The sequence below is a fragment of the Eumetopias jubatus genome, unplaced genomic scaffold (assembly GCF_037043125.1).
Source record: "Eumetopias jubatus isolate StellerSeaLion01/CBP00866 unplaced genomic scaffold, mEumJub1_p1.0 scaffold_14, whole genome shotgun sequence".
Lineage (NCBI taxonomy): Eukaryota > Metazoa > Chordata > Mammalia > Carnivora > Otariidae > Eumetopias > Eumetopias jubatus.
In genome coordinates, this window is record NW_028274820.1 from 84421672 (window position 1) to 84446468 (window position 24797).

At 41.3% G+C, this 24797-nt stretch overlaps 1 protein-coding gene across 1 annotated transcript in view; it reads left to right on the forward strand.

Annotated features, from left to right (window-relative positions):
• Positions 1-24797, forward strand: part of SND1 (staphylococcal nuclease and tudor domain containing 1) — a 410120-nt gene that overhangs the window by 18136 nt on the left and 367187 nt on the right. The window contains exons 2-6 of the mRNA XM_088018648.1: positions 10560-10709; positions 16611-16731; positions 20944-21022; positions 23332-23492; positions 24242-24333. Coding sequence (XP_087874774.1) covers positions 10560-10709; positions 16611-16731; positions 20944-21022; positions 23332-23492; positions 24242-24333 — 603 coding nt within the window. The remainder of the gene's footprint in view (positions 1-10559; positions 10710-16610; positions 16732-20943; positions 21023-23331; positions 23493-24241; positions 24334-24797) is intronic.

The following is a 24797-nucleotide window of genomic DNA, read 5'->3' on the forward strand; positions in this document are numbered from 1 at the left end:
ATTAGTTTCAGGTGTACAACATAACAGTGTGATATTGTATACTGTAAAATGATCACCACAAGAAGTCTAGGTAGTATCTGTCACCATACATAATTACAGAACTTTTTTTCTTGTGATCTCTTAAGATCTCTCTTAGCAACTTTCAGATACGCAGTGCAGTATATAGTTGCCATGCTGTACATGGTATCTTCATGACTCATGTATTTTTTAATTAGAAGTTTGTACCTTTTGACTCTCTTCACCTACTTTGCCCGCTGTCACCCACAGGCACCAGTTTTTTGACTCAGAGTTCTCAAAAACTTAGCATTTGGGGTTTACTGAAAGTGTGCCAGGAAAACCTGGGTTCTAGCTCTGCTGTCATCATATGACCGTGCCATGGTTTCCTCCGTTGTAAGATGAGGATAACCGGGCCTGCTCTGCTTCCTCAGAGCATTGTTGTGAGGATCAAGAGGGGTGGAGGTCAGGGAGGGAAGGGAAAAGAGACCAACATGCCCTTAACTTTTACTGAGTACCTGCTAGGTGTCTGGTACTGTGAGGCATCTCACTTCGTCATCCTAACAACCCAGAGGGGATGGGGGGAGTAGTATTGTCCTCATTTACAGGTGAGGGAATATCGCAGTACTTGAAATGGTTTTTACTTGAGTTTGTTTTCAGACTCAAGACGGATTTCAGAGTTGATGGACATCAGAGGCTATGAGTGCCACCATACTTTGTCAGGGATAAAGTTCAGTGCGGATGTAAGTTACAATACTTCTTTACCATTACCTCTTAGGACAAAGATTCTGACATAAGCACTTAAATCTACTTTCCTAGACGGGGGGATCTTAGCTGATAAATAGGGAAGGTAGATTATGGATTATTTAATCTTTTCTGATTGAATTCAGTTGTTGGCGAATTTTCCATGATTTTGGTATTTACTCTACCCCCAGAAGAAATGTCCACTTTTTTCTATTGTACATACTCTTACAATCTTTACTTGAAGACTACACTTTGAGCCATTTCTCTTTTTTAAAGATTTATTTATTTTTTTTAGAGAGCAGGGGGAGGGGCAGAGGCAGAGGGTGAGAGAATTCCAAGCAGACTCCCTGCTGAGTGCAGAGCCCAATGTGGTCATGACCTGAGCCAAAATCAAGAGTTGGACACTTAACTCACTGAGACACCCAGGTGCCCCTGAACCATTTCTTAAACAATATTGGCTATTATTGGGTCTTTTCGCCAGCTATTCTTACTTAGATTTCATTACAGCTCTCATGGGTATTCTTGTATATTTTATGAATATTTATAAATGAAGAAACTAAGGCAAATAGAGCCAGTTAACTTTCAAAGGTCACCACTGACATTGATTTGATTCTGAAACCAAATTCTTACTGCTACATACCACTGTCCCTTCTCTGATTACAAAAAGGAGCAGTTTGTATAACTTGAAGTGGTAGTCCAGAATTTATTTTTGCTGTGCACTTGCTATTTAGACTACCATAAGATTAGTTTTCATCTCACTTCCTTGTCATAATACATCAGAGGTTGGCAAACTGACTCTGTAAAGGGCCAGGTAGTAAATATTTTAGGCTTTGCAGGCCATACGGTCTCTGTTGAAGCTACTCAACTCTGCTTCCAGTGTGAAAGCAGCCATAGACAAACAAATGATCTTGGCCATATTCCAATAAAACTTTATTTATGGACACTGAAATTTGAATTTCATACTCTTTTCATATGTTACATAATACCCTTTTGATTTTTTCCCCCCAGCCATTTAAAAACGTAAAAGCCATTTTTAGCTCATGGGTAGTACAAAAACAGGTGGTAGGATGGATTTGGCCAGCGGGCTGTCGTTTGCCAATCCTGTTTTTATCATTCTGGAGTTTTCTTCCTTTGTGTTTCCTTTTTGGGTGTTCTTTTGTAATATTGGACTCTTTAAGTCTCTGCTTGCCTTGCATATGGTGGTATTTAACAAGTGTTGGTTTGATTTCAGGCAGCTAGCTCATGGAAGCTCTACTTGCTTAGTGATTTAGTCTTTGACACCTGCTCTGCTGACCCATAAAAATGGAGATTGTAATTGGAAAAAAGATTTAATCAGTAGGTAATCTCAGATTTAATCCTCAGGTAACTTCAGATACCGTATTAATACACGTCAGCTCCCCAGATACTTGTTTCTACATGTGTTGGCATAGTGGAACGTGAGGACTGGGGGACCTCATGTCTAGTCCTTGCTCGGCCATCAGTACTTTTTGTCAGCAAAAGTCATTTTACTTGTTTTGCTTGCAGATTTTTCATCTCTAAAATAAAAGGGCCCAGATTAGATGTTCTCTTTAGCTGCCCCCTCTCTGTAGATGATTGTTATAGTCCCTCTGAGATGTAAACTCCCCGATTTTCAAACTGAGGACCAGTTTGTGGTAGAGCTGGCCTAGGGAGCCGCTGCTTCTGCTCGTCTCTGCTGAATGTGCTGGTGCACCCAGAGCAAGTGACATAGCTTGCCACAAGGCCACGGGCTTCCAGTTCATTGTGTTTGAATGCTGGGCCTCTAATTTAGGTTTGCCTTCTGCTCTTGCCAGAAATGAAAGAAAAAGCTGGCTGTGTTGGCGAGTATTCTGGGAAAGACCTCCCAGACCACACAGCTTATGTTCTTTTGGGATTGCTTGCTCTTTGTCTCAATGACTTTTTAATTTTCAAGTGATGATTCTTCTTGTGGAGGCAACAGCTCTGGCTGCCAAGAAGCTTTTTCCTGATATACTTTCTGAAATTTCCCTCAATTTAGTTTCTCTTCAGTTACTCTTTAATTCTTTGTTGTTTTGTTTTTTTTAAGAAGTTTTTTGCTTCATGAGAGTGTATCTAATAAAAGCTTTCCCACCCTATCCACAACAGCTCCTTCCCCATCCCCTGATGGTGTTTGTAGGTAGAGAAACGCCTTGTCCAGGGAAGGGTCCCTGGCCTGCTGCTCTGTCACTCTGACACACAGCCCCGGCAGCCTGGGGTGTGGCAGTGGCTGGCTTCCAGATGGCGCTGTGGCTCTTTCAGCCCAGTGACTGTCTCTTTCTGTGCCCCAAGAGGGAAAGGAGTTCATTCTCCTTGCTGTGTTCTTTCTCAGAAAGAGCTTATATTGTTTTCATCATTTTAGAGCTTTGCAGATTTCGTTGAAGTTCTGCTTCCTTCCTGTCACTTCTACCTTGTTATTTCTAGTGGACTTGAAAGTTTACAGTAGCCCTCCATTCTTTGGTGAGTCACCATGCCTGACTTTTGGTTCTGAGTCAACTGCCTTTTTAGCACCCCCTTTTTTTTTTTTTTGGTTAGCGTTGATCAGCTAAGCGTCTAATCTTCCTGCTAGATATGGGAATGCTCTATAGCAAAGCGTACATCTTATGTCCCCAAGGTTTTGTACTTCCATGTTGGATGTTAAAAAAATTTTTTTTATTGAAATAAATTCACACACCATAATATTCACCCTTTTAAAGTATACAATTCAGTAGCTTTTACTGTGTTTACGTAATGTTCAACACTGTCTAATTCTAGAACATTTTCGTCAGTACTGAAAAGATAAACCCTATACCCATTAGCTCCCCTCCCAGCCCTTGGAACCACTAATCCTCTGTGGATTTGCCTGTCTTGTATGTTTCGTATAAACGGAATCGTTAAATGTGTGGCTTTTTCTGTCTGGCTTCTTTCACTTATTGTAATGTTTTCAAAGTTCGTTCATGTAGTATTAATTGGTACTTCATTTCTTATTTCCAGTTTATGGACTATGCTACATTTTATTTATTCATTTATCATTTGAAGGACATTTGGGTCCTTTTTATGGATATACCACATTTTATGGATATACCACATTTTATTTATTAATTTATCATTTGAAGGACATTTGGGTTGCTTCCACTTTTTTTGGCCCTTATGAGCAATGTTGGAATAAACATTTGTGCACAAATTTTTGTGTGGTCATAGTCTCTTGGGTATATACCTAGGAGTGGAATTGTAGGTCATATGGTAATGCTTTGTTTAACTTCTGAGGGACTGCCACACTGTTTTCCAAAATGACTGCATCACCAACAATGTCGGGGGGGTTCTAACTTCTCCACATCCTTGCGAACACTTGTTATCGTTTGTCTTATTGATTAAAGCTATCCTAGTGGCTGAAGTGATCATTGTGTTTTTTTTGTTTTGTTTTAAGGATTTTATTGACTTAGAGAGAAAGAGAGAGAGCCCAGAGGGAGGGGGAGAAGCAGATCCCCTGCCCCCCGAGCAGGGAGCCTGATGCAGGGCTCGATCCCAGGACCCTGAGATCATGACCTGAGCCAAAGGCAGACCCTTAATGGACTGAACCACCCAGGTGCCCTGGTCACTGTGGCTTTGATTTGCATTTCCCCTATGACTAATGATGTTGAGTATTTTTTCATGTGCTTATTGATCATTTGTGTATCTTCTTTGGGTAAGTGTATTCAAATCTTTTTCCCATTTTTTAATTGTGTGTGTTTTTTTTAAATTGAGTTCTAGCAGTTCCTTATTCTAGACACTAGACCCATATCAGATATGTTTAGTAAGTACTGTCTTTTCACTTTTTTTTTTTTAAGATTTTATTTATTTATCTGACACAGAGAGAGTACAAGCAGGGGGAGTGGTAGGCAGAGGGAGAGGGAGAAATAGACTCCCCACTGAGCAAGGAGCTCGATGACAAGGGGCTCGATCCCAGGACTCTGGGATCATGACCGGAGCCGAAGGCAGATGCTTAACCGACTAAATAACTCAGGTGCCCCATCTTTTCACTTTCTTTATAGTGTCCATTGAGTCACTAGTTTTTAATTTTGACGGCCAGTTTATCTTGTTTTTGGTTGCTTGTGCTTTGTAAGATGGCATCATCTTACATCTTAGAAACCATTGCTTAATCCAAGGTCATGAAGGTTTATACCTATATTTTTTTCTAAGGGTTTTGTAGTTTAACTCTTATATTTAAGTTGGCTACTTTTGAGCTAAGTTTTGTATATGGTATGAGGTAGAGGTCCAACTTCATTCTTTTGCATGCAGATACCGTTTTCTCAGCCCATTTTTGTTGAAAACATTCTTTCCCAACTGCATTATCTTGGCACCCTTTTTGAAAATCATTTGGCCATAAACATGTGGGTTTATTTCAGGCCTTTTTGGTAACATATTAATGTTCATCAAGTGGCTCCCCTTATTTATATTAGGTCTTCATATTGGCAGGTGTTGCTAAGATATTCTTCTTGAATCTTAATAGGCAGATATATCTGTTAATCTAGTTCTCCTTGCAGAGCTTAATGAGATGTTCTCAGCTAATAAGATTCCATTCTCAGGCCAAGATGACTCTTAACTCTTGGTACTGTGAAAAAAATACTGGCTTTATTGTCATACTTAAATGGATTTCTTTTTTTTAAAAAAAGATTTATTTAGGGCGCCTGGGTGGCTCAGATGGTTAAGCATCTGCCTTCGGCTCAGGTCATGATCCCAGGGTCCTGGGATCGAGTCCTGCATCAGGCTCCCTGCTCAGAAGGGGGCCTGCTTCTTCCTCTCCCTCTGCTGCTCCCCCTGCTTGTGCTCTTTCACTCTCTCTGTCAAATAATAAATAAAATCTTTAAAAAAAATAAAAAAGATTTATTTATTTGAGAGAGAGAGCTTGTGTGTACAGAGGGAGAGAGAGGTCAAGGGAGAGAGGAGCCCAGGCAGGCTCCATGCTGAGTGTGGAGCCTGATGCAGGGCTCGATCTCACGACCCTGAGATCACGACCTGAGCCAAAACCAAGAGTCGGACACTTAACCAACTGTACCACCCAGGTGCCCCATACTTAAATGGATTTCATACCATCACTTTCTTTGCTCTGAGTATAACATGGCTAGGGTTTTATATAAGTTTTCTGTCTCCTAGTGTCTGTGGTCTGGGGGTTTAAGAGTTACATGCACCAAATCATCTATCAGGATCTAGCGAAGGTTTAATGTGGTATTCTGTTGCTGGGCAACATTTTAGTGGCTGCCTGTATAGTGTTTCACCGTAGGTAAATCTTCCTGTAAACCTGTAAGTGGGTTTGAACAGTTTGAGTCCCTATTTTCCTACTTAGCTGGCTTGTCTCAGCCTTTGTCACCATCTAACTTGTGCCCTGAAGCCAGGTCCTCTGAATCACACCAGTCCCTTTGCAACCTTTATTGGCAGAGCTGAGAAATGTCTAATCTATAACCTCAAACTGATTCATTGTGACAGCTGGTTTCACAAACCTCCTGCTGTATCAGGTAGGGCTAAGATCGTTTTTCTAGAGTATGTCATTTTATTAATATAATTGGATAAAGCAGTTACCATATGACTTGCTTTTTATGCCCTGTAAATTAGCAATTAAGGATAATTACCGCATCCATGAAAGTTTGCAACATGAATCAGTACAGCTTTGGCAAAACAGTTATCCGTGACAGTTTCCTCTCAATCTTAACATTATTCTTCTGAAATTAAAATTCTGATAAACAAACAATATATTTTATTTACTTATGTTTATTATTTGTCTCCTCCTACTAGAATGTCAGCTCTCTAAGAGTAGATATTTTTGTCTGTTTTATTTCACTGAGTATGTCACTTGCCTAGAACAATACCTGGCACATAGTAGGTACTCAGATTTGCATTGATTTAATAAATGAATAAATGAATCAATGAATAAAATTATAAAAGTTATCCACTTAGATGTCAGGTCATTCAGAGGGGAAAAATGATTTGTTTTGGTGCTATAAGGAGATACAAGTTAAATTTGATATATAAACCCTTGGCCTTTTTCATTTTTAAAGACCCTTTAAGTATTTTTTCCCACCAGAAGCTATTTCTCCTTGGCTTTATTTGGTGACGAACCTTGGATAAGAGAAGACCATTAAAATATTTTTATCGAGGGGGCGCCTGGGTGGCTCAGTCAGTTAAGTGTCTGACTCTTGATTTCGGCTCTGGTCATGATCTCAGTGTTGTGAGATTGGGCCCTGCATTGGGCTCCATGCTGGGTGTGGATCCTGCTTGGGATTCTCTCTCTTTCCCTCTACCCCTCCTCCCCTCCCCCATTTCACCCTCTGGTGCCCCTCCCCAACACCCCAATTTCTCTCTCTCAAAAGAAAATTGTTTTTAATTGAGGAAGACCTTGAGTAAAGATTATTGGCATATAAGGCAGGTGGAAGGAGTTTAACAGTCCTTAGAAGCTGCATTGGAGGGCGCCTGGGTGGCTCAGTTGGCTAAGCGACTGCCTTCGGCTCAGGTCATGATCCCAGGCTCCTGGGATAGAGTCCCGCATCAGGCTCCCTGCTCAGCAGGGAGTCTGCTTCTCTCTCTGACCCTACCCCCTCTCATGCTTTCTGTATCTCATTCTCTCTCTCAAATAAATAAATAAAATAAAATAAAAAGAAGCTGCAATGGAGATAGTTCAGCACACACTATACCTCCTTTTTGTTATTTCATTTCCTATAAATAGTAGGAAGGAAACTGGTTCTTCTCTTATAGATAGGTCTCTTCTTTCTTTTTTTTTTTTTTAAAGATTTTATTTATCTGACAGAGAGAGACACAACGAGAGAGGGAACACAAGCAGGGGGAGTGGGAGAGGGAGAAGCAGGCTTCCCGCGGCCAGGGAGCCCAATGCGGGGCTCGATCCCAGGACCCTGGGATCATGACCCGAGCCGAAGGCAGACGCTTCACGACTGAGCCACCCAGGCGCCCCAGGTCTCTTCTTTCTTAATGGTTTGCAGACGCAGTCTTTTCCTGCTTCTCCACTAAGGCTATGGCTGAATGAGGGGGAGCGAGTTTCACAGGAATAATGTACATGGGTCAGTCCTTTCCTCCTGGGGGACTAGGAATGGCACTGCCTGCCATGGTGAGCATCTATTGTTGCTTAGGAGGTTGAATTCGTGCCTGCTACCTGAATTTGTATACTTAGTAGTATAAAAGGTGTCAAGCAACATGTAAAGTAAATCCTCTCTCTCTAATATTAATCCAAGCATTGACTGTTGTCTGAATGGCATATTTGGTGCAATAATGCAGAGATGTTCTGACAACAGTCTTCAGAATAGCATTTAGGGAGAGGGGAGGAGGTACAGAGGAAGTTTTGCAAAATTCCTGTGCACAAGTTGTTTGCCAAAGCCCTTTATGGGGCCAGGGTAATAATAGTTACAGACCCATTGCCCCCCAGGGATCTAGTTTACTAGGTAGAGGCATTAGAGGTAGCACCTTTCTGATATGTAGGGACAAAGGGGATTCTTCCCAGCACTCATTCTATTCTTGAGCTTTTCAGTGTTGTGTTTTTTGTTGTTTTTTTTTGGTCAGACTTGAAATAAGGATTTTTTTTTTCCCTAGCTTGGGTCAGTGCTCACTCCTATCAGGGTTTACCTTGATCAACTAAGGTGGATTTTCTTGTAAATGGACCTTAGCTTTCCCCCCTGAGAAGTACTGGGTCTCCTGGGAGTGCTTCATTACTTTTTGTGAAAGATTGACTACAACTGAGGATCAGGCACTGGGGACAGATGCTCTGTCTGGTTTATATGCTGTATGTAGCTTGGCTCTCCTCAGCCCCATTCAGAACTTGTGCGTGAATGATTTCAAGTGCAGGTATTCTATAATATGCTATTCTTGCTTCCGCTGCTTGTGAAGACTTGACTATAAATGAATGTGATCCAGGCTCTTTTCCTTTACATCCTTGGCGCTTCTCATTTCAGGAACACCAAGCATCCGGTGTTCTAATGTATCTGTTCTTTCCTGGCTTCACCTTGAAAGCTTGTCTTTTTAGAATGTCAATTCCTAGGGATGATGCCCAGGGCATGGGTTCTCAAGAGAGGCAGTTCGAAAGGCTGTTTGGTTGGAAACTATAGAGTTTAATTGCTGGTAACACTTGATCAGAAAGGGTATAAATGAAGAGCATGACCTGTAACTAGATAAGAAAGACTGTCTTTTATTATATGTTGTCCTGGTGTAGCCAGAGAAGAGCCATTTAGACCAAGGTCTTTGTGCTTAAAGTATTGAGGATACTGAGACATTAATCAGAGCACTATCTTTTCTGTTTAATTGGAATGTGTATATTTGTTGGACATTTCTGTAAAAGTTAGTAGGATGGATAAATGAATTGTTCATACAGTGAAATATACAGCCATGAAAGTGAATAAGCAAGTGTTTTACATCAACACGGTTGAGTTTCACCAAGAAAAACAAAACAAAAGGCAAACAAAGCAAGTTACATATGGGCACACACAATAGACTCAATTTATATAGGGTTCAGAAATAGAAAAAATGAAACCATATTGTGTAGAGATGTATACATAGATGGTAAAACTGTACAGGAAGGCAAGGGAGGGGTTGTCATAATGGTGGCAGGGGAAGGGGCTACAAGTAGAGTGGGGCACAGAGGGGAGCTTAGGTTCCAGCCGTGTTCCTAGTCCTTCACTTGGGTGGTGGTTACTCAGTTCTTTGCTTATTTTTTAATGTGTATGTATGTGTTTAAATGTGTTTCTGTATTTATATTAATATTTCACAATTTAAAGCATTAATTGAAGTGGAGAGGTGAGGGAGAAATATCAGCTAAGCAAATGTATCCAGGAGTTGCCTGCCTTTCCAAGCATTCATTCCTTTACAGAGAACTCCATGGTATTGTCTGCCACAGGGCTCTGTGTTGGCAGAACTCTCCAGCCTTCCATCTACTAATTTTTCTGCAGCTATTTCTTGTTTTGAAGCGTGAGATTGGGAGTTTTTCAGAGCCAGTGCTTGAGTCCATCTGTTCATTAAATTGTGCCTTGCTGAGCGAAGACAACTTGAATAGCTTGGGTGACATTTGTCATTTTTTTCTCTACGACTTTTCTTCTCTTCTCCCACTTGAAATCCTCCCTTTTTCTCCCCTGCAAATATTTTAAGTTAGATCCCAGTGAGCTTCAGAGCTCTTTTGCAAGTGGGTTCTATGCCTGGTGCCTTTGATTAGAGAGATAAAAGGAGCTACTGTGCTTGGGGGCTGTGAGATGCCTCTTCGATTTTTCTGTTTTAATCCTGGAGAGCATGGACTTTCTAGATCACTTCATATGTCTCCCTTACTGTAGACTGAGCGCTGTCTGCAACGGAAGTGTAGCATCGGGCATACTCAGCTCCTTGCAGATGGAGTGTAAAGGCTTCTTCCTTCAGCTTCCCTTTTTCTTAGGCCTTACATGGCGTGCTTCCATCCTAGAATGGGATGTGTGGATGGGGAGACATTAACTTCTTAATAATTGACAAGAACGTGGTGGTGCTCGCTGGATGAAATTACAAAGGTCATTCATCTCCATGTCTCACATGCCTCTTTATCCCGAACGGTCTATTTATTTTATGACTTCTCCAGTGTTTGTTTAATTCCTACTTCTATTTCTGGGTCTGTCCTTTGAGAAGCTAGCCCAATGTTTCTGTAGGTGTTTCTCTTATGAAATTAAAAAGGATCCCATTCATTTAGTCATTCAACAGTCATTCCACAAATATTTGAATGCCTCAAAGGAGCCAAGTACTGTTCGAGATGTTGGGGATACAGTAAGTGAACAACTTCTGCTATGTTCTTCTTAACCTCTAGACAGCTAATTTTCTCTTTTTTTTCTCCCTCTCCGTAGGTCCTCTCAGGCTGTGCCATCATTGTCAGAGGGCAGCCTCGTGGTGGGCCTCCCCCCGAGAGGCAGATCAACCTTAGCAACATTCGAGCTGGAAATCTTGCCCGCCGGGCGGCTGCAACTCAACCTGATGCAAAAGATACCCCGGATGAGGTAGGTGCTTCCAGAGGCTTGTCTGAGGCTGTGGACCCAGCTTATAGCCCAATCTCCTTGACTGATGCAAGTTTTGTAATCTTTTCCTGTATATTTTGAGTATTATTTTTGTATCATAGGAATGATGACTCTGGACATACCTACCATGGCTTGCATAGGTTTACACGTTCACCCTGTTAGCAGTAATCCCAGTCTCTGGCCCTTTTCTCCTGCCTTTTCCCATAAGCTTGGAGCCTCTTCAGGTTTGTCCGTGTTTTCACTCCTTCTCTTGGCCTAGGTTGGAATATTTCCTACGTGGTCTCAGTCATTTGAGGTTGCCATTGGTTATGGCAGAGTTCTTTTATTAATGTATGTTTGAATTCTTCATGTTCAAAATTCAGAAGGAGAGAGAGTGAAAAATCTAGTTCTCTCCAGGGACTACTGATGTTGTTAGTGTGTTGTATCTCCTTCCAGAGATATTTATCACCTTCCCAAGCAGACACTCTTCCTTTCATAAATAGTAGCATACTGCATGCCTGTGCTTTATTACAGGTTCTTAATCTTGGATCCGTGAGCCCCTAACGGCCTCTGTGAATCCCCTGAAGTTGTGTGCAAAGTTTTGTGTAAACATGCATTGTTAAAGGAGGGAGTTTTTAATTGGTTTCTCAAGGCAGCTTTGTGGCTCAGTAGGCAGGAACCATTGTGTTGTGGCCGTTTGAGAGACTTGTGACCTTGCGCCCCAGCATCCCCCTCATTGCCCTGTTTCCTTACCCCTAGCGCCTGCCCACCTTGCTGTGTTTGGGGTCTGCCTTGGACTTCTTCAGTTCTTCTATCTCCTAGCAACTGCTGTGAGTCCAGACTTGGCATTGTTTAGTCTTCTTGGCTCCCGTACTTTGAAACCTCAGTTCTTGTCTCTTCTTAAGTAGTGCTCAGCTATCATCAAAAGTGAAATTTCTGGATTCTGATTATTTGTCCCCAACTTGATGATAATTGGGCAAGTTTGCTACCTCAGCTTTCCTCTGCTGTTCCCTGACGTGGAAGAGAAGAAGAAAACGCAACTCATGGGGCTCTTCTGTTTAAGGAAAACGTGTAGTTTTTAAAAATCTATAATAAAGGGGCACTTTTTTTGAGTTACAGGAATGAAGCAGTAGTCTAGAAAATGGAGAAAAGTCCCCCGTAATTCTGTCGGCAGCAATCCAGTTAGATTCTTGGGATGATGACAAAATAGGCCAAAGAAATTCTTTTTCATTGGTCCTCCATCAGGACCACAGGTATTGGGAATAGTGATAGTGTAGACATTGGGGTTATTTAGTAAGGTTGAAACAAGATCATGTCAAATGCTTAGCCCATGTCTAAAAGTACTTGATAAATGTTACTTATAATCTCTACTGCCATTTGTTTTAATTTCTTTTACTATAAATATGCCTAGTACTGTTAGACGGAGCCCTGAAGATTAACTCTTACAGCACTTTTCAGATTTTGGGTCCTAAGTGCTTTTCTTGAGCAACATTTGGAATAGTTCTTTCCCTTTCAATTGTGTGTTGTGTAACAGCTCAAGTGCTCATGAGAGGAGAAGCATTGACCCTGGCTGGCTAGGGCTGATTAAGTTCATTGCCCCAGAAGAAAGATGCAATGTAGCCTCTAAGAAAGAAGGGTTGGGTTTTAATTTCCTGTTTTGTGGATGGGAATCTAGGGCGGAGGAACACATGGCCAGTTGGAACTCGTTCTAAAATATTTGAACTGTATCCTATATAACTGTACAGTAAAATCTTACAGGAACTATCCTAGCTGAGAGAATACTACGTGCTCTGATCCCAGCCCTCATTCCAGTTTCATGTATTTATACAGTGTGGTGCTTTTTTGTTTTCTCTTCCAGAGCAACCCTGTCTCCTTACGTTTCTCCTGGTAACTCTTCAAAGGTCCTGGAGATGTGAAGTATTTGATGGCTACAGATTTCACCCTTTCTCAGCCACAGTCACTACTTCTCTGTCCTGATAATCCAGTCTCTCTTTTCCCTGCTGTGATCTGGTTTCTGCCCCCCCCCCCCCCCACCCCCGACCACCTTGCTTTTGAACCTGGTTTGGCTCAAGTGACCAGTGATGCCAACTGGTAACCCAAATCAGAAACCCGATTTCCTTTGCTCTTCCCTTCCCCTGTGACATCCAGGCCTTTATCAAGACCTAGAGAGTCTGCCTCCTTTAAGAGATCTCTTCTCCATCCTTAAAACTTCATTACTACTCCTATTTTTCTTTGTTCCACTCTGATGGTGTGCTAGGAATGCTGAAATAATGGTCCTTCTGCCTTCATTCTCCTCCCCTCTAATCCTTTCTCCATATGTTCCCAGATCTTTTTGAAACAGAATTGCATTCATTTCCTTGCTCAGTGTTATTCCCGCATTCATTTCATGTTTATATGTCTTTCTTTACTACATTTTAAGCACTTTGAGGGCTGGGACCTTATCTCACATCTCTGTTCTTGAACCTAGTCAGTGCTTGACATGAAACAGATAAACAGTGAATAAACATGTGAATAATGAGGGTAAAAAACCTGAGCATCTCCTTTTGGGGGATCAGTGGATTGTGGAATGTGGCATTACCCTTTCTCGCTGGTTTTCCTTTGTTTTGGAGCATGTTGTCTATTTTTTTCACATTCAGATGGAGTCAAGGATGATATTGCTCATTTGCTTCCCTTTGTGTCACTGTCCCAAATATCATTTGGTTGTTTATTCTCTGCCTTCACTCATGATACCATCTTTCAAAGGAGCTCAGCTCTCTCCTAAGTCCTGTGGCAGTAAAAGCAGCTCCACTGTATGTCCCCAGCCATCACTACCCTGTTCCAGGCTAATCCCCAGTGTTGCCTAGCTACTTAGGCAGCCTAGATACTGCACTCACGGGCACTGTGGGAATTACATACTTATTTCCCACATATTTACTGAGTTCCTGTTATGTGTGAAGCTCTATGTTGGTTTCATGAGAAATCCAGAAATGAATGTTATAGTCCTACATTCAGTGGAGCACTTGAGAATTAGGGTGGTGGGGTGGTGGGGCCGAGAGGAATTGGTTACATACACATGGGATACCATGGGTGGGGTGATGAGAAGATGGGATAAGAAGTATTGAGCACTGGGCCATGGACAAAAGTAGCTAGCTTTGAAGGACTACATACACTGTTCAGTAGTGGAGGAGTCTACCTGGTTCAAAGAAAAGATTGGAAATAAAAAACTCATTTCCTTGTGGTAGACCTTAAACCTTGCTTGAGGCAGGGAGCAGAGTGCAAGCTGCTAGGTTGCATGCTGTTGAACATTCTAAAGGGAAGAGGTAATTTTGAGTCTCAACTACTTAACAGCCATTTGCTTCTTAGACTGAGCTCTGGGACGTCATGAACAGACCACAGCTATCATTCCTGTGAGGCCATTCTGGAGCTTATTTGATAAATGTTTTGGGCATCTTTCCCTATACTTGATTCCTAGAGTTGTTCTGGGAGGCTTTGTTGGGATAGCCTTCTCCAGCAGAAAGCTGTCTGCTGGCTGTCCTCTGTATGGACACTTGCGCAAAGATTTGTCCTGGAGTGCTCTCTTGGCCTAGTGAGGAGTGGTGTGGTCAGTCGCTTCCGTGGGTTCCCTCAGTTGCCTCTCTTCATAGCTAAAGTCTTGTGTAGTTTGTGAATTTGCCCAGCTCTGGGTGGAACACAACTTGAGAAAACTGGTTTAAAAAAAGCGAGGTTACAGAAATTAGGTTATTTTTTCTTATAGGATTAGGTATATGTCCTTTCCAAGACCTCCAGGGTGGCTTTCTCTTATTGCCCAGTGACTTACCAACTGTAAAATATGAGGTCCTAAGGGTGAAGAGAAGGGTGCTCCTTCAGCAAGTCTTAAAAGCTTTTAGTAATTTTCTTTAGTTGGTAGAAATTGCAGATTTCTCCATAGGTGCTAGATAGTTCCTTGTGAACTGACCCTTGATAAATGAGTTTTTACCAAAGTCTTTTAGGAGTACTTGTTTTGTCAGAGCTTTTCCAAGTATTTAGGAAAACCGTGTGTTAACTGAATTTTAGATATTAGTGTGGTCTCAAAACTGAATACCAAACATTACATTTGTAGCTGAGGATGTTTTTAGAGTGAAGTCGATCACTAAGGTAATAAAAATGGAGGAGGCGGGGTACCTAAGTGGCTCAGTTGGTTAAGCGACTGCCTTCGGCTCAGGTCATGATCCTGGAGTCCTGGGATCAAGTCCCATATCGGGCTCCCTGCTCGGCAGGGAGTCTGCTTCTCCCTCTGACCCTCCCCCCTCTCATGTGCTCTCTCTCATTCTCTCTCTCTCACATAAATAAATAAAATCTTTAAAAAAAAATGGAGGAGGCTGTGTTAGTTTGTTCAGTACGATTTTTGTGATGTGGTTGATGATTGGGCTCATTTTTCAATTACAAGACTTTTTGGTGACAGGTGGCTGTTTTCATTTTTAGGGAGTGGAGAAAGGGGTGGAAATGGGACATGAAAATATGATGAACTTTATATGACCATTGAGTGATTGGCTCTTTTGTTTGGGTGCTTTGAGGAAAGAGCATTAGATGAATGAGGATAAGCTTGTTTTTGTGTCCTTGAGAGAGCTTAACACAGGATCAGTTCTTCCTAGAAGCATTCCCAACTGATGTTACGTAACAGTGCTAGTTTTGTGAATACTGGCCCAATGGCTTGGTGGACTGCCATCTTTTGATTGGCTTCTGATTTCTGAGAACTCATATGGATGTTTTTCTTTTAGAAAAGCTTATTGGATAGCCCCATGGAATAATCTTAATGGTCTGAAAAGGTTAGCAGAGGCTTCCTTTCCACATCAGTGATATACCGTTTGCCTTTACTCTGTGTAGCTCGAACTCTGTGGCTCTGGGCAATTGTAGACAACACATGCATATCCTGTGCACGCTTCCCTTTTGTACTTCGCATTTTTTCTGCGCATGAGGTCCTGCAGATCCTATATTCCTTGAACTTTACCCCCTCCTTCCTCATTTCTGTTCTAAGGGAACTGGGGGCACTGAGCTAGGTCTAGACTGTAAATTCAAGTGCAGGTGGCTCTGACTGACAGGGCTCTTTCAGAGACCTCTCCTTTTGTACCATCCTAGAAGTGATGGGGTGGGGATCTGGAGATCACATGGAGACTTTGCATTTTGTGGATGTGTGGCTCACCCCTTATGTCAGGGCCTTAGATGGGTGGAGGGAAGAACCACCATTTTCAAGATAACTCCTTACCAGGGACCTGGGTCCCATTGGTGCAGCCTCAGACTAGAGCAGGAAACGGAGACATTTTGGGGAGAATTGTTCTTGCCCTTCTCAACTCTGCTGTTCTTAAAAAAGGTGAAGGAAATGATATAAGCAAGGCTATTACTTGAGCAGGAGACTCACTCTGAAATAAGAGCCCTAGAACCTTGCCTTCATTCTGACAGTGCCTCGAACTGTTTTCAGGCTAGTTTAATAATTAGTGAAAGCGCTTTGTAAACTGGAGAGAGGCAAACAAATGGAGGTGGTATTACTTATGTTTTCCCTTTGACTAGGTGAGTTCTTGGAGCCCATTCAGGAGTGGGTTGATAAATAAATACAAAGCATTTAGAAAGTAGTGGCTGGCTCATGGCAAGTGCTATAAAATTATTGGCAGTTATTATTCATGAAGTAAACTATGGCTCTGAAAGTACTGCTGCCAGTACCTGGGCAACTATGAGGCCTGTTTTTAGGGCCTGGGCTTGTTAAACCAACTGCTGGATCCTCCTTTTTTAAAGATCTTATTTATTTGAGAGAGAGCGCGTGAGCAGCATGAACAGGGGAGGGGCAGAGGGAGAAGCAGACTCCTGGCAGAGCTGGGAGCCTGATAGGGGCTCGATCCCAGGACCCCTGGGAACTAGGCGGTTCTCATGTGACACATTTGTTTTGTCTTTCAGCCTTGGGCATTTCCTGCCCGAGAGTTCCTTCGGAAGAAGCTGATTGGGAAGGAAGTCTGTTTCACGATAGAAAACAAGACTCCTCAGGGACGAGAGTATGGCATGATCTACCTTGGAAAAGGTGAGTTAGCAAGGAGAAAAGGATTTACTTCCCTCAGAGTCTAAAGTTTCTCCAAAGATCAGATTTTATCTGGTGGAAGGCCAGTGTGAGTTCTGATGGAGGACAATTGGCTGTAGGTGTAATTGGAAGTCCTTTGAGTACCAGAGCTCATGGTGCATAGGCGCTCCTGGTGCAGTGCCCCCGATTCCTGCTCCTTGTTTACTCCTGTGCCTGCTTTGCTGGCCTGGGTTAGGTGTGCGTAGTACCCCGTAGCATTCTTCCTTGTAGTTAGACCATCAGCCTGTGGAACCCAGTGGCTCTGTGCTTCTAGGTCTTAGTGCTAATTGAATTCCTGTAGATTTCCTATTGCATCTTCTGTTTCCTTTATCAGTCTTTTGGCTTTTCTTCTCCTGGGGCTTTTTAGCAAAGGAGGAGTTGTTTAGGGCTTGTGGGTTTTTGCAAGCCACATGTTTTGGAATGGAATGGAAAGAACACAGGCTTTGGAGTTGTGTAGATGTGGGTTAGAATTCTGGCTTCTGTTACCGTGTATTCTTTAACTCTTAGCCTTTGTAAGTCCTAGTTTTTTCATTTGTAAGCTATCGAGAGAGTTGAAAGAGATAGTATGTGTAAAGCACTTGGCTCTGGCACAGAGTATGTACTCAGTAATTGTGTGTGCACGTGCACATATGCCTGTTGTTTAGCTGGGTCAGGTGGCTCATGGGATATTAGGTGTTCTGATCTTTTTTGGATTAGGTACAGGGAGAGAATAAGATTGTGGAATGGAGTTTGAACAGAAATAGGACATTGAAAGGATTGGTAGGTTGTTCTCCATAAAGCAGCCTTTCGTGGAGTTATTTTGGGAGTGCGTTTTTTTTTTTTAAATCTTTGATTAAATTCTCTGATTCTTTGATAAAATAACTTTCCAACGGAGCTGCTTTAGATAATTTTTTGACTTGGGTAGTACGTAAGCTGGAAGTAAGCAAGCAGCTAACAACATCCTCTTAAGATTCTGATTTTAACTGTAGAGGTCTTAGGAAACTGAGTTGGATGACTCCAGGGTGACCCAGGAGATGCTTCATTTGATTTACCCAGTAGACAAACGCCCTTTTCAGCCTCCCAGACAGATGGCTATCTGCTTCTTGATTAAATGGGGAATTATAGAAATATATAGAATCTTTTCAGAAAAAGAAACAAATTTGCCTTTTATCCAAAATTCAAATAATAACAGTAGGAAATAAAACACTTAGGCATTGTTGTTAGGTGGCTCCTGGTTAGAAAGAATAGAAGCACATGGTCTTCAGAATGCAGTCGCTCAAGGATTTTATCACCTAAAAAACTGCAATTCCATAACAGCTGGTCAGTCTTCTGTACCCTGCCAGAGACCTCCCTGAAACTACAGAAAATGTCAGGCACAGATATCTCTATAAAGAGACCACCTCTGAGAGTTCTTTTAAGTAAACTTGGTCTTCAGCTAAAATGGTCTAAGTGTTTATTTTAAGGGAAGTCGACGTTTAAAATTCTTTGTTGTTTTTAGAAAGTTCATTTTTAAAATTGACCCAAATTATAAACTGGATATAATGTAGCATGATACTGTACTAGTGTTTAGAATAAAACCTGCTACATAGGAAGTGATCAGTAAATACATACTGAAAGAATTTTTGGAATTATCTACATCTTTTAGTTTTAAGGGTTTAAATGACTTAAAGTTTAATATTTTCATTCAGCTCTTTTAAGGAAATCTCCATGCCAGTTCTAATGGAAGGATACAGTGGCTTAGGTAAATTAGTATCCATATGTTTATCCTATTTCATGGCTACTGACTTTTTATTTGACAGAGAAGAATGGTAGAATTTCAGAAATTTTGGTTGACCTAGAACTTATTTAAAAAAAAAAAATTAAGTCTTCTGACTTTTGGAGAAAATCTAGTCATCTACGTGGTCAGAATACCATCCCAATTGTGACTTGGTCAGTTTTATAAGTGATAAGTACTGCAGTTTTGTAAGTGATAAGTACTGCAGTTTTATAAGTGATAAGTACTGCAGTTTTATAAGTGATAAGTACTGCAGTTTTATAAGTGATAAGTACTACGGTTTTATAAGTGATAAGTACTGCGGTTTTATAAGTGATAAGTACTGCGGTTTTATAAGTGATAAGTACTGCGGTTTTATAAGTGGTAAGTACTGCGGTTTTTAAGTGGTAAGTACTACGGTTTTATAAGTGGTAAGTACTGCGGTTTTATAAGTGGTAAGTACTGCGGTTTTATAAGTGGTAAGTACTGCGGTTTTATAAGTGGTAAGTACTGCGGTTTTATAAGTGGTAAGTACTGCGGTTTTATAAGTGATAAGTACTGCGGTTTTATAAGTGGTAAGTACTGCGGTTTTATAAGTGGTAAGTACTGCGGTTTTATAAGTGGTAAGTACTGCGGTTTTATAAGTGGTAAGTACTGCGGTTTTATAAGTGGTAAGTACTGCGGTTTTATAAGTGGTAAGTACTGCGGTTTTATAAGTGGTAAGTACTGCGGTTTTATAAGTGGTAAGTACTGCGGTTTTATAAGTGATAAGTACTACGGTTTTATAAGTGATAAGTACTAAGCAAGAATAAGATCCTTGGCCTGCAAATCCCCCATTTCAGTATTCTGTCCACCACATTTTGTTGCCGGAGTTCAGCCCAGGGAAGTATATTTTTCTTCCTTTTGAAGGAGCAATCAGAACTCACTTTTTAGAAGTGGGCCAGCCAACGGCTTTTTCACAGTGCCCTGTGCCAAGAAACTGAAAGCTATTTGGCATGCAGTTGATTGGCTGGTTTTGTGACCACACACCTTGTTTGTACCTGGGCTTCGTTCTTTCTGCTCCCTGACATCTTGGCACCTTATTGCTCAAGTTTTCATTTAATTGTTAAACCTTTCCTTTTGACTTTTTACTCTTTGGGATTCCTGTTGTTTTGAAACAACCATTGTAATATTTGCTAATGTCAGATAGCTGTGTGTGCCTGTGTCTGGCCTCAACAGTAACCTCACTGGAGAGGTTCTGATGATCCATGCTCAGCCTCAGAACCTGAGAATTTGTTGTATAAATATCATTCATCTCGACTTTCCTTGGTAGTAAAAGAGGCTTATAATTTGCTTCTGTAGCAATTTGGGCAATGCTAATGGCAGGACATTTAGGCTGGATTTGGGCGTGGTGTGTATATTGTTACTGCTTACAGAAGTCAATACATAGTGTATATAAATCTTAAGAATTTTACTCTTTGCTGACCTTACCTATTAGCTAGACTCCTGTGTTTCAGTTTATTTGGGACCTTGTTCTCTGCCACATTAAAGATTTTTATGCAGCAGTTCCTTCACAGATGTCTTCCTTTATTGCTTTGTCTGACAAGCGGAGATTTAAGAGCATACAGAACCTGAAAGCTTTTTCAATAGCATGGAAATGCAATTAATGTTTCAAGTGCCCAGGTAGAACCTAATCAGATTGGGTTTTAAGTTTAACTTCATTTTTCTTGCTTGCTACTATATGATAGATTAGAAATCTAGACACTACCTCTGCCCCTCTGTCTCTGAGAGCAGGAGAAAGTCTTTGACAAACAGTGTAGCTTGTCTTGGTGTCCTCTTGGAGCAGAGAATAGGGTATCCTGAGAGGAGTTAGACTTGCTGTGTAAAACATGATAGACAATCCTAAATGAATCCATGATTGTACATGTGTGGGGACTAATTTTTTGTTTTTAATTCCTGCTGTGTACTGGGCACTGGGTTAGATTTACAGACATTGTGGTTTAATTTTCTCAAGAACCCATGTGGCAGGTATACTTCCCATTTTATAGGTGAATAAAATAAGATACTGAGAGATCTTGTCTAAGCTATTAAGTGGCGGAATTTGTATTCTGCTCCAGGCCTCTGCTCCTTAGGTCAGTGTTCTTTATACTCTCTTGGGCTGCTGTGTGTGTCTTGCTTTTCTTTCAGTCTCCGTAGTTCCCGAGATTGCCTTTGGCCTGGAAGATATGCAAGAAAATTAGAAACAAAGTCCTGAAGAAGAAGATTTAAAGACCTTTGGGTCTTTAAGACTAGACATTTTGGGAGAAGAGGTTTTCTGAAAAACCCAACACTATGTTGCTGCCTTGTCCAGTTCTCTGGCAACATCATTCTTCTTGAAGAGTTAAGGGTGAAAGTGGTTCCATTTGAGCTCTGCTGCTTTGGAGACAGATTTGCATCTTGTGTTTAATTCCCTTTTTCCTCCTCAGATACCAGTGGGGAAAACATTGCAGAATCTCTGGTTGCAGAGGGCTTGGCCACCCGGAGAGAAGGCATGAGAGCTAATAAGTAAGTATTTATTACTCTTCTGACCCCCTCAAACTTCCTTCTCCTCCACCTTGAGAGCTGGGGTCGCTCAAAAGAGGTTGGGTAGTCAGCTTTACTGTGTCTTTGCTGCATTTTCTTTCCTGTCCCCTGGGTAACTTGGTGCTGTCCCCTGGTGCTCTCCTGGCTTTTAGGACATTTCCTGCCCCAGTGTGGATTATTCTGAGCCGGGAGGTCACTCAAGATTCATTAGTAGCATTTGACATGTATAATTCCTTTAAATAAAGGAGTTTGAGACAAGGCATTTCCATTCTTTATATTCATAAGCGCCAATAGGCTATGTCTTACACGATAGATATTCAGTTCCAGAGTATTTATCCATCCATCCCAAAAGATTGAGCACTTACTATGTACCGGGCTGTGTTCTGGGCACTGAGAATACAGCAGTGAACAGTTTCTGCTAACATTTTAATGGGGAGATAGACAAGAAACCAATAAACAAATAGATATACAGTATATCATGTGCAAGAAATAAGTGCAATGAAAAATAAAGTGGAGTGAATTAAATAGAATTCAAAGCAAAATCTGCTGCTTAGAATCTAGGGAAACTGACAAGGGTTCAATGGTTCTGTTTTAAAGTCAGGGAAAATTTTCTGTCTCTCCAAAGCCTTTTAAGCCTGTTTTGGTCTACCGATCTGTAGATGCTTAAATAGTAGGTAGAAATGTATTTGTTTAGCTAATGGCAGTGTGAACGTAATGGGAATGAGTGTTAGTTATGTAAGCTTTATAGCACATGTATCATGTTCAAGTTCACCAGTATTGGCTCACAGTAGGATGGATTGCAGCTGCCTTTAATTAACACTTTAGTCTCTGAAAAGTGATATGTTACATCAGTAATTTGGAGGCTAAAGATGCTGTTTAAATCATTAAGTCCTTGCTGTATTATATGACTGTTGTTGGTGTACAAAAGGCTTTAGGTAAATATTTGCATGAACTGTACCAGTGATGAGGATGAGCAAAGACAAGAATGTACTTTTTGCATTCTTCCTGCCTTCATAGACTTTGAGGCCAACTCATTCACCGTATACTTCTGTGGGTCCTTTCTAACTGCAAAGAAACATTTGTTGGAGCCTATAATTGGGGGGTGAGCATGTTGGGAATTTAATTGAATAAAGACATTTGTCTTAAGTGGCACTTTTGGAGGCTGAAGTTGTATCTTAAGGAGAATTGTTGACATGATTATCATTGCAGTATTTTTTGGGAATCCAGTTTGCAACCAGAATGAAAATTTTTAAAAAGCTCATAGCTCTGTTGTACCATCTCAACAAAGAAATCTCCCCTGGAGTCCCAGTCTTTTTTCTTTAAAGCTGTCTTGACTTCTCCTTTCCTCAGATTCTATGTTTGCTTCTATCTCTTAAGCTACATTTTTTATTGAATTCTGGTTGCAGTCTTGGGTCCCCAAAGATGTGACTATCTTCTTTGGAAGGAGGGGAAAAGAACAGTACTAAAGACTTCTGGCTTAAGAAATTGTAGGTCAGGGATCTCTGTTCCCATATCCCTACTGCTCAAGGTGGGAGATTCAATTTATGCACACAGCCTTTGATGGGACCGGGTGTTGAGATTGTGGAAAGGCCTTGGAGTTCACTGTTCCCTTTAGCTCAGGGGTGTGTTTCTGGGGCGGCGAAGGGGGAAACCATTTCTGGTTTTGTTTTCAGGTCTATCTTCTGGTTTTCTGACTTTTCTCATATATATTTGGTTTCCTGCTTCATGAAGGAGGAGTCTTCCATTTTCAAAATGGAAGCTTTTCAGACTTCTTTTGCCTAGCTGGTCTTATTGAACGTGTAAGTAGTTTTGGGGTGACATCTGTAATAATAGTATTTGCTCTGTATTCCCCAGCCCTGTTCTGTAGACAATAGGGAATAAGAGTGGTTCTTAGTCACTGTCCTTGTGCTGTGTTGTGCTGAGCTCTTCCTGGATTCCAGTTCCTGAATCTGGGATGGTTAAATGAGGCTATACCCCCCGGAGAGGCTTCCCTCTGAGCCACCAGCTTGTTCTCTTGTAATCACTGATGGTGGTAGTACCGAGATGTGTGTTCTTTGCATCTTCTCATTAAATGCTCTTAAGAGCAAATCTGTTGTTTTGAGGGAACAAGACTGGAATCCGGAAATTACACTCATGGTGATTTTCTGGTTATAGGCTTGGGTCTGTAGCCATAGGTCTGAAACAAAAGCTTTGGTTTCTTCAAGGGGAGCAGATGCTGAGTTCAAAGAAGAACCTGATTTTTTTTTTCCCCGTTGTGAACTTATCACACGTGTTTCTTTTTCATGTCCCAGTCCTGAGCAGAACCGACTCTCAGAATGTGAGGAACAAGCAAAAGCAGCTAAGAAAGGAACATGGAGTGAGGGAAATGGTTCACATACTATCCGGGACCTCAAGTACACCATTGAGAACCCAAGGCATTTTGTGGACTCACACCATCAGAAACCTGTCAATGGTGAGGCTGGTGGGAAAAGACAGACAAGACGCAGAGTGATTTCTGTTTGTTCTCAAGTGTCTTGAGGTTTATAAAAGCTATTTTACTTGGTATCCAAAGGAAATTGTTAAGAGTGCAATAGCACTGTGGTATTTTGGAAGGTAACTTGAATCCAGTTCATGTAGGTTACATCAGATGTATTTTGACAGAGGTTAATCCTTTGCTGGTGCAGGGTAGTAGATTGCTGGTAATTTTCCACATTGGGTAACTTGCTGTGTTCTAAAAGCTGCTGCTTAAGTAACATCCCTGAAATTATATTCTGTATATAAGTAAAGACACACGCACACACACACACATGCATACACTCATTCACACTGTAGTTCTTGGCCCAGTTTTGAGACTTTGTTAACTACAGACTGAGTAGAATAAAATTATTACCAAATCTGAATTATTACTTATTTTTTGCTGCACACTTGGTACTCAAGTGGTGAGCCCCCTAGCTTACGGATAACAAAGCCTAGGTATGAGCCACGAGATCCCAGAAAGTAGAGAAGACCTAGAAGTCAGTCTAATCTGTATTCCCAGGAGTAGTTTGTAGAAGACTCTGTTGTATGGATACTTGTGATCTTTCTAGTGTTTTGTCACTTCTCAGAGGGAGGCTTTCTGGGGGTTTTGGGGAGATGAACTGTGTTAAATGGAGTTTGATTGGGCATTGTTTATCCCTGGCACAACTTTTGCTAATGACTTAAGCTGTTTATTCTGTCACACAGCTATCATCGAGCATGTGCGGGACGGCAGTGTGGTCAGGGCCCTGCTCCTTCCAGATTACTACCTGGTTACGGTCATGCTGTCAGGGATCAAGGTCAGACCATACAGTGGGCTATGGGGTGGATATAGGGTTTGTGGAAGCATTCAGTGACAGGTAGATTCTTCTACTCTGGGACTCTGGATTTACTTATTCTTCCTAATATGGGCCATTAGCATTGACTAGAGTACTTTATACTGTAAACTTTGCAGTGGGACTATTCTCATTAGATCAAATAAGATTAAAAAAAAAATCTTTTAAAGTACTTAGGGTTTGTTTCGAGTGGGCTGTGGTGAAGAGGTGGTTGAGACGCAGAAAGCAAACTTCAGAGCTTTCTGTCTCTTCTGAGAATGGCTTGTCTTAATGTAAAATATCCATTTTGATTAAAAAAAAAGATTGGGGATTTAAAACTAGGCATTTGTGACTCTTTTCTTGTCAAGGGGTAATTTTCAAATATAATTTAAAATTGCCCCATGATAGTGACATGAGTTTTATTTACCTTCCCAAGAAGTCTGACAATT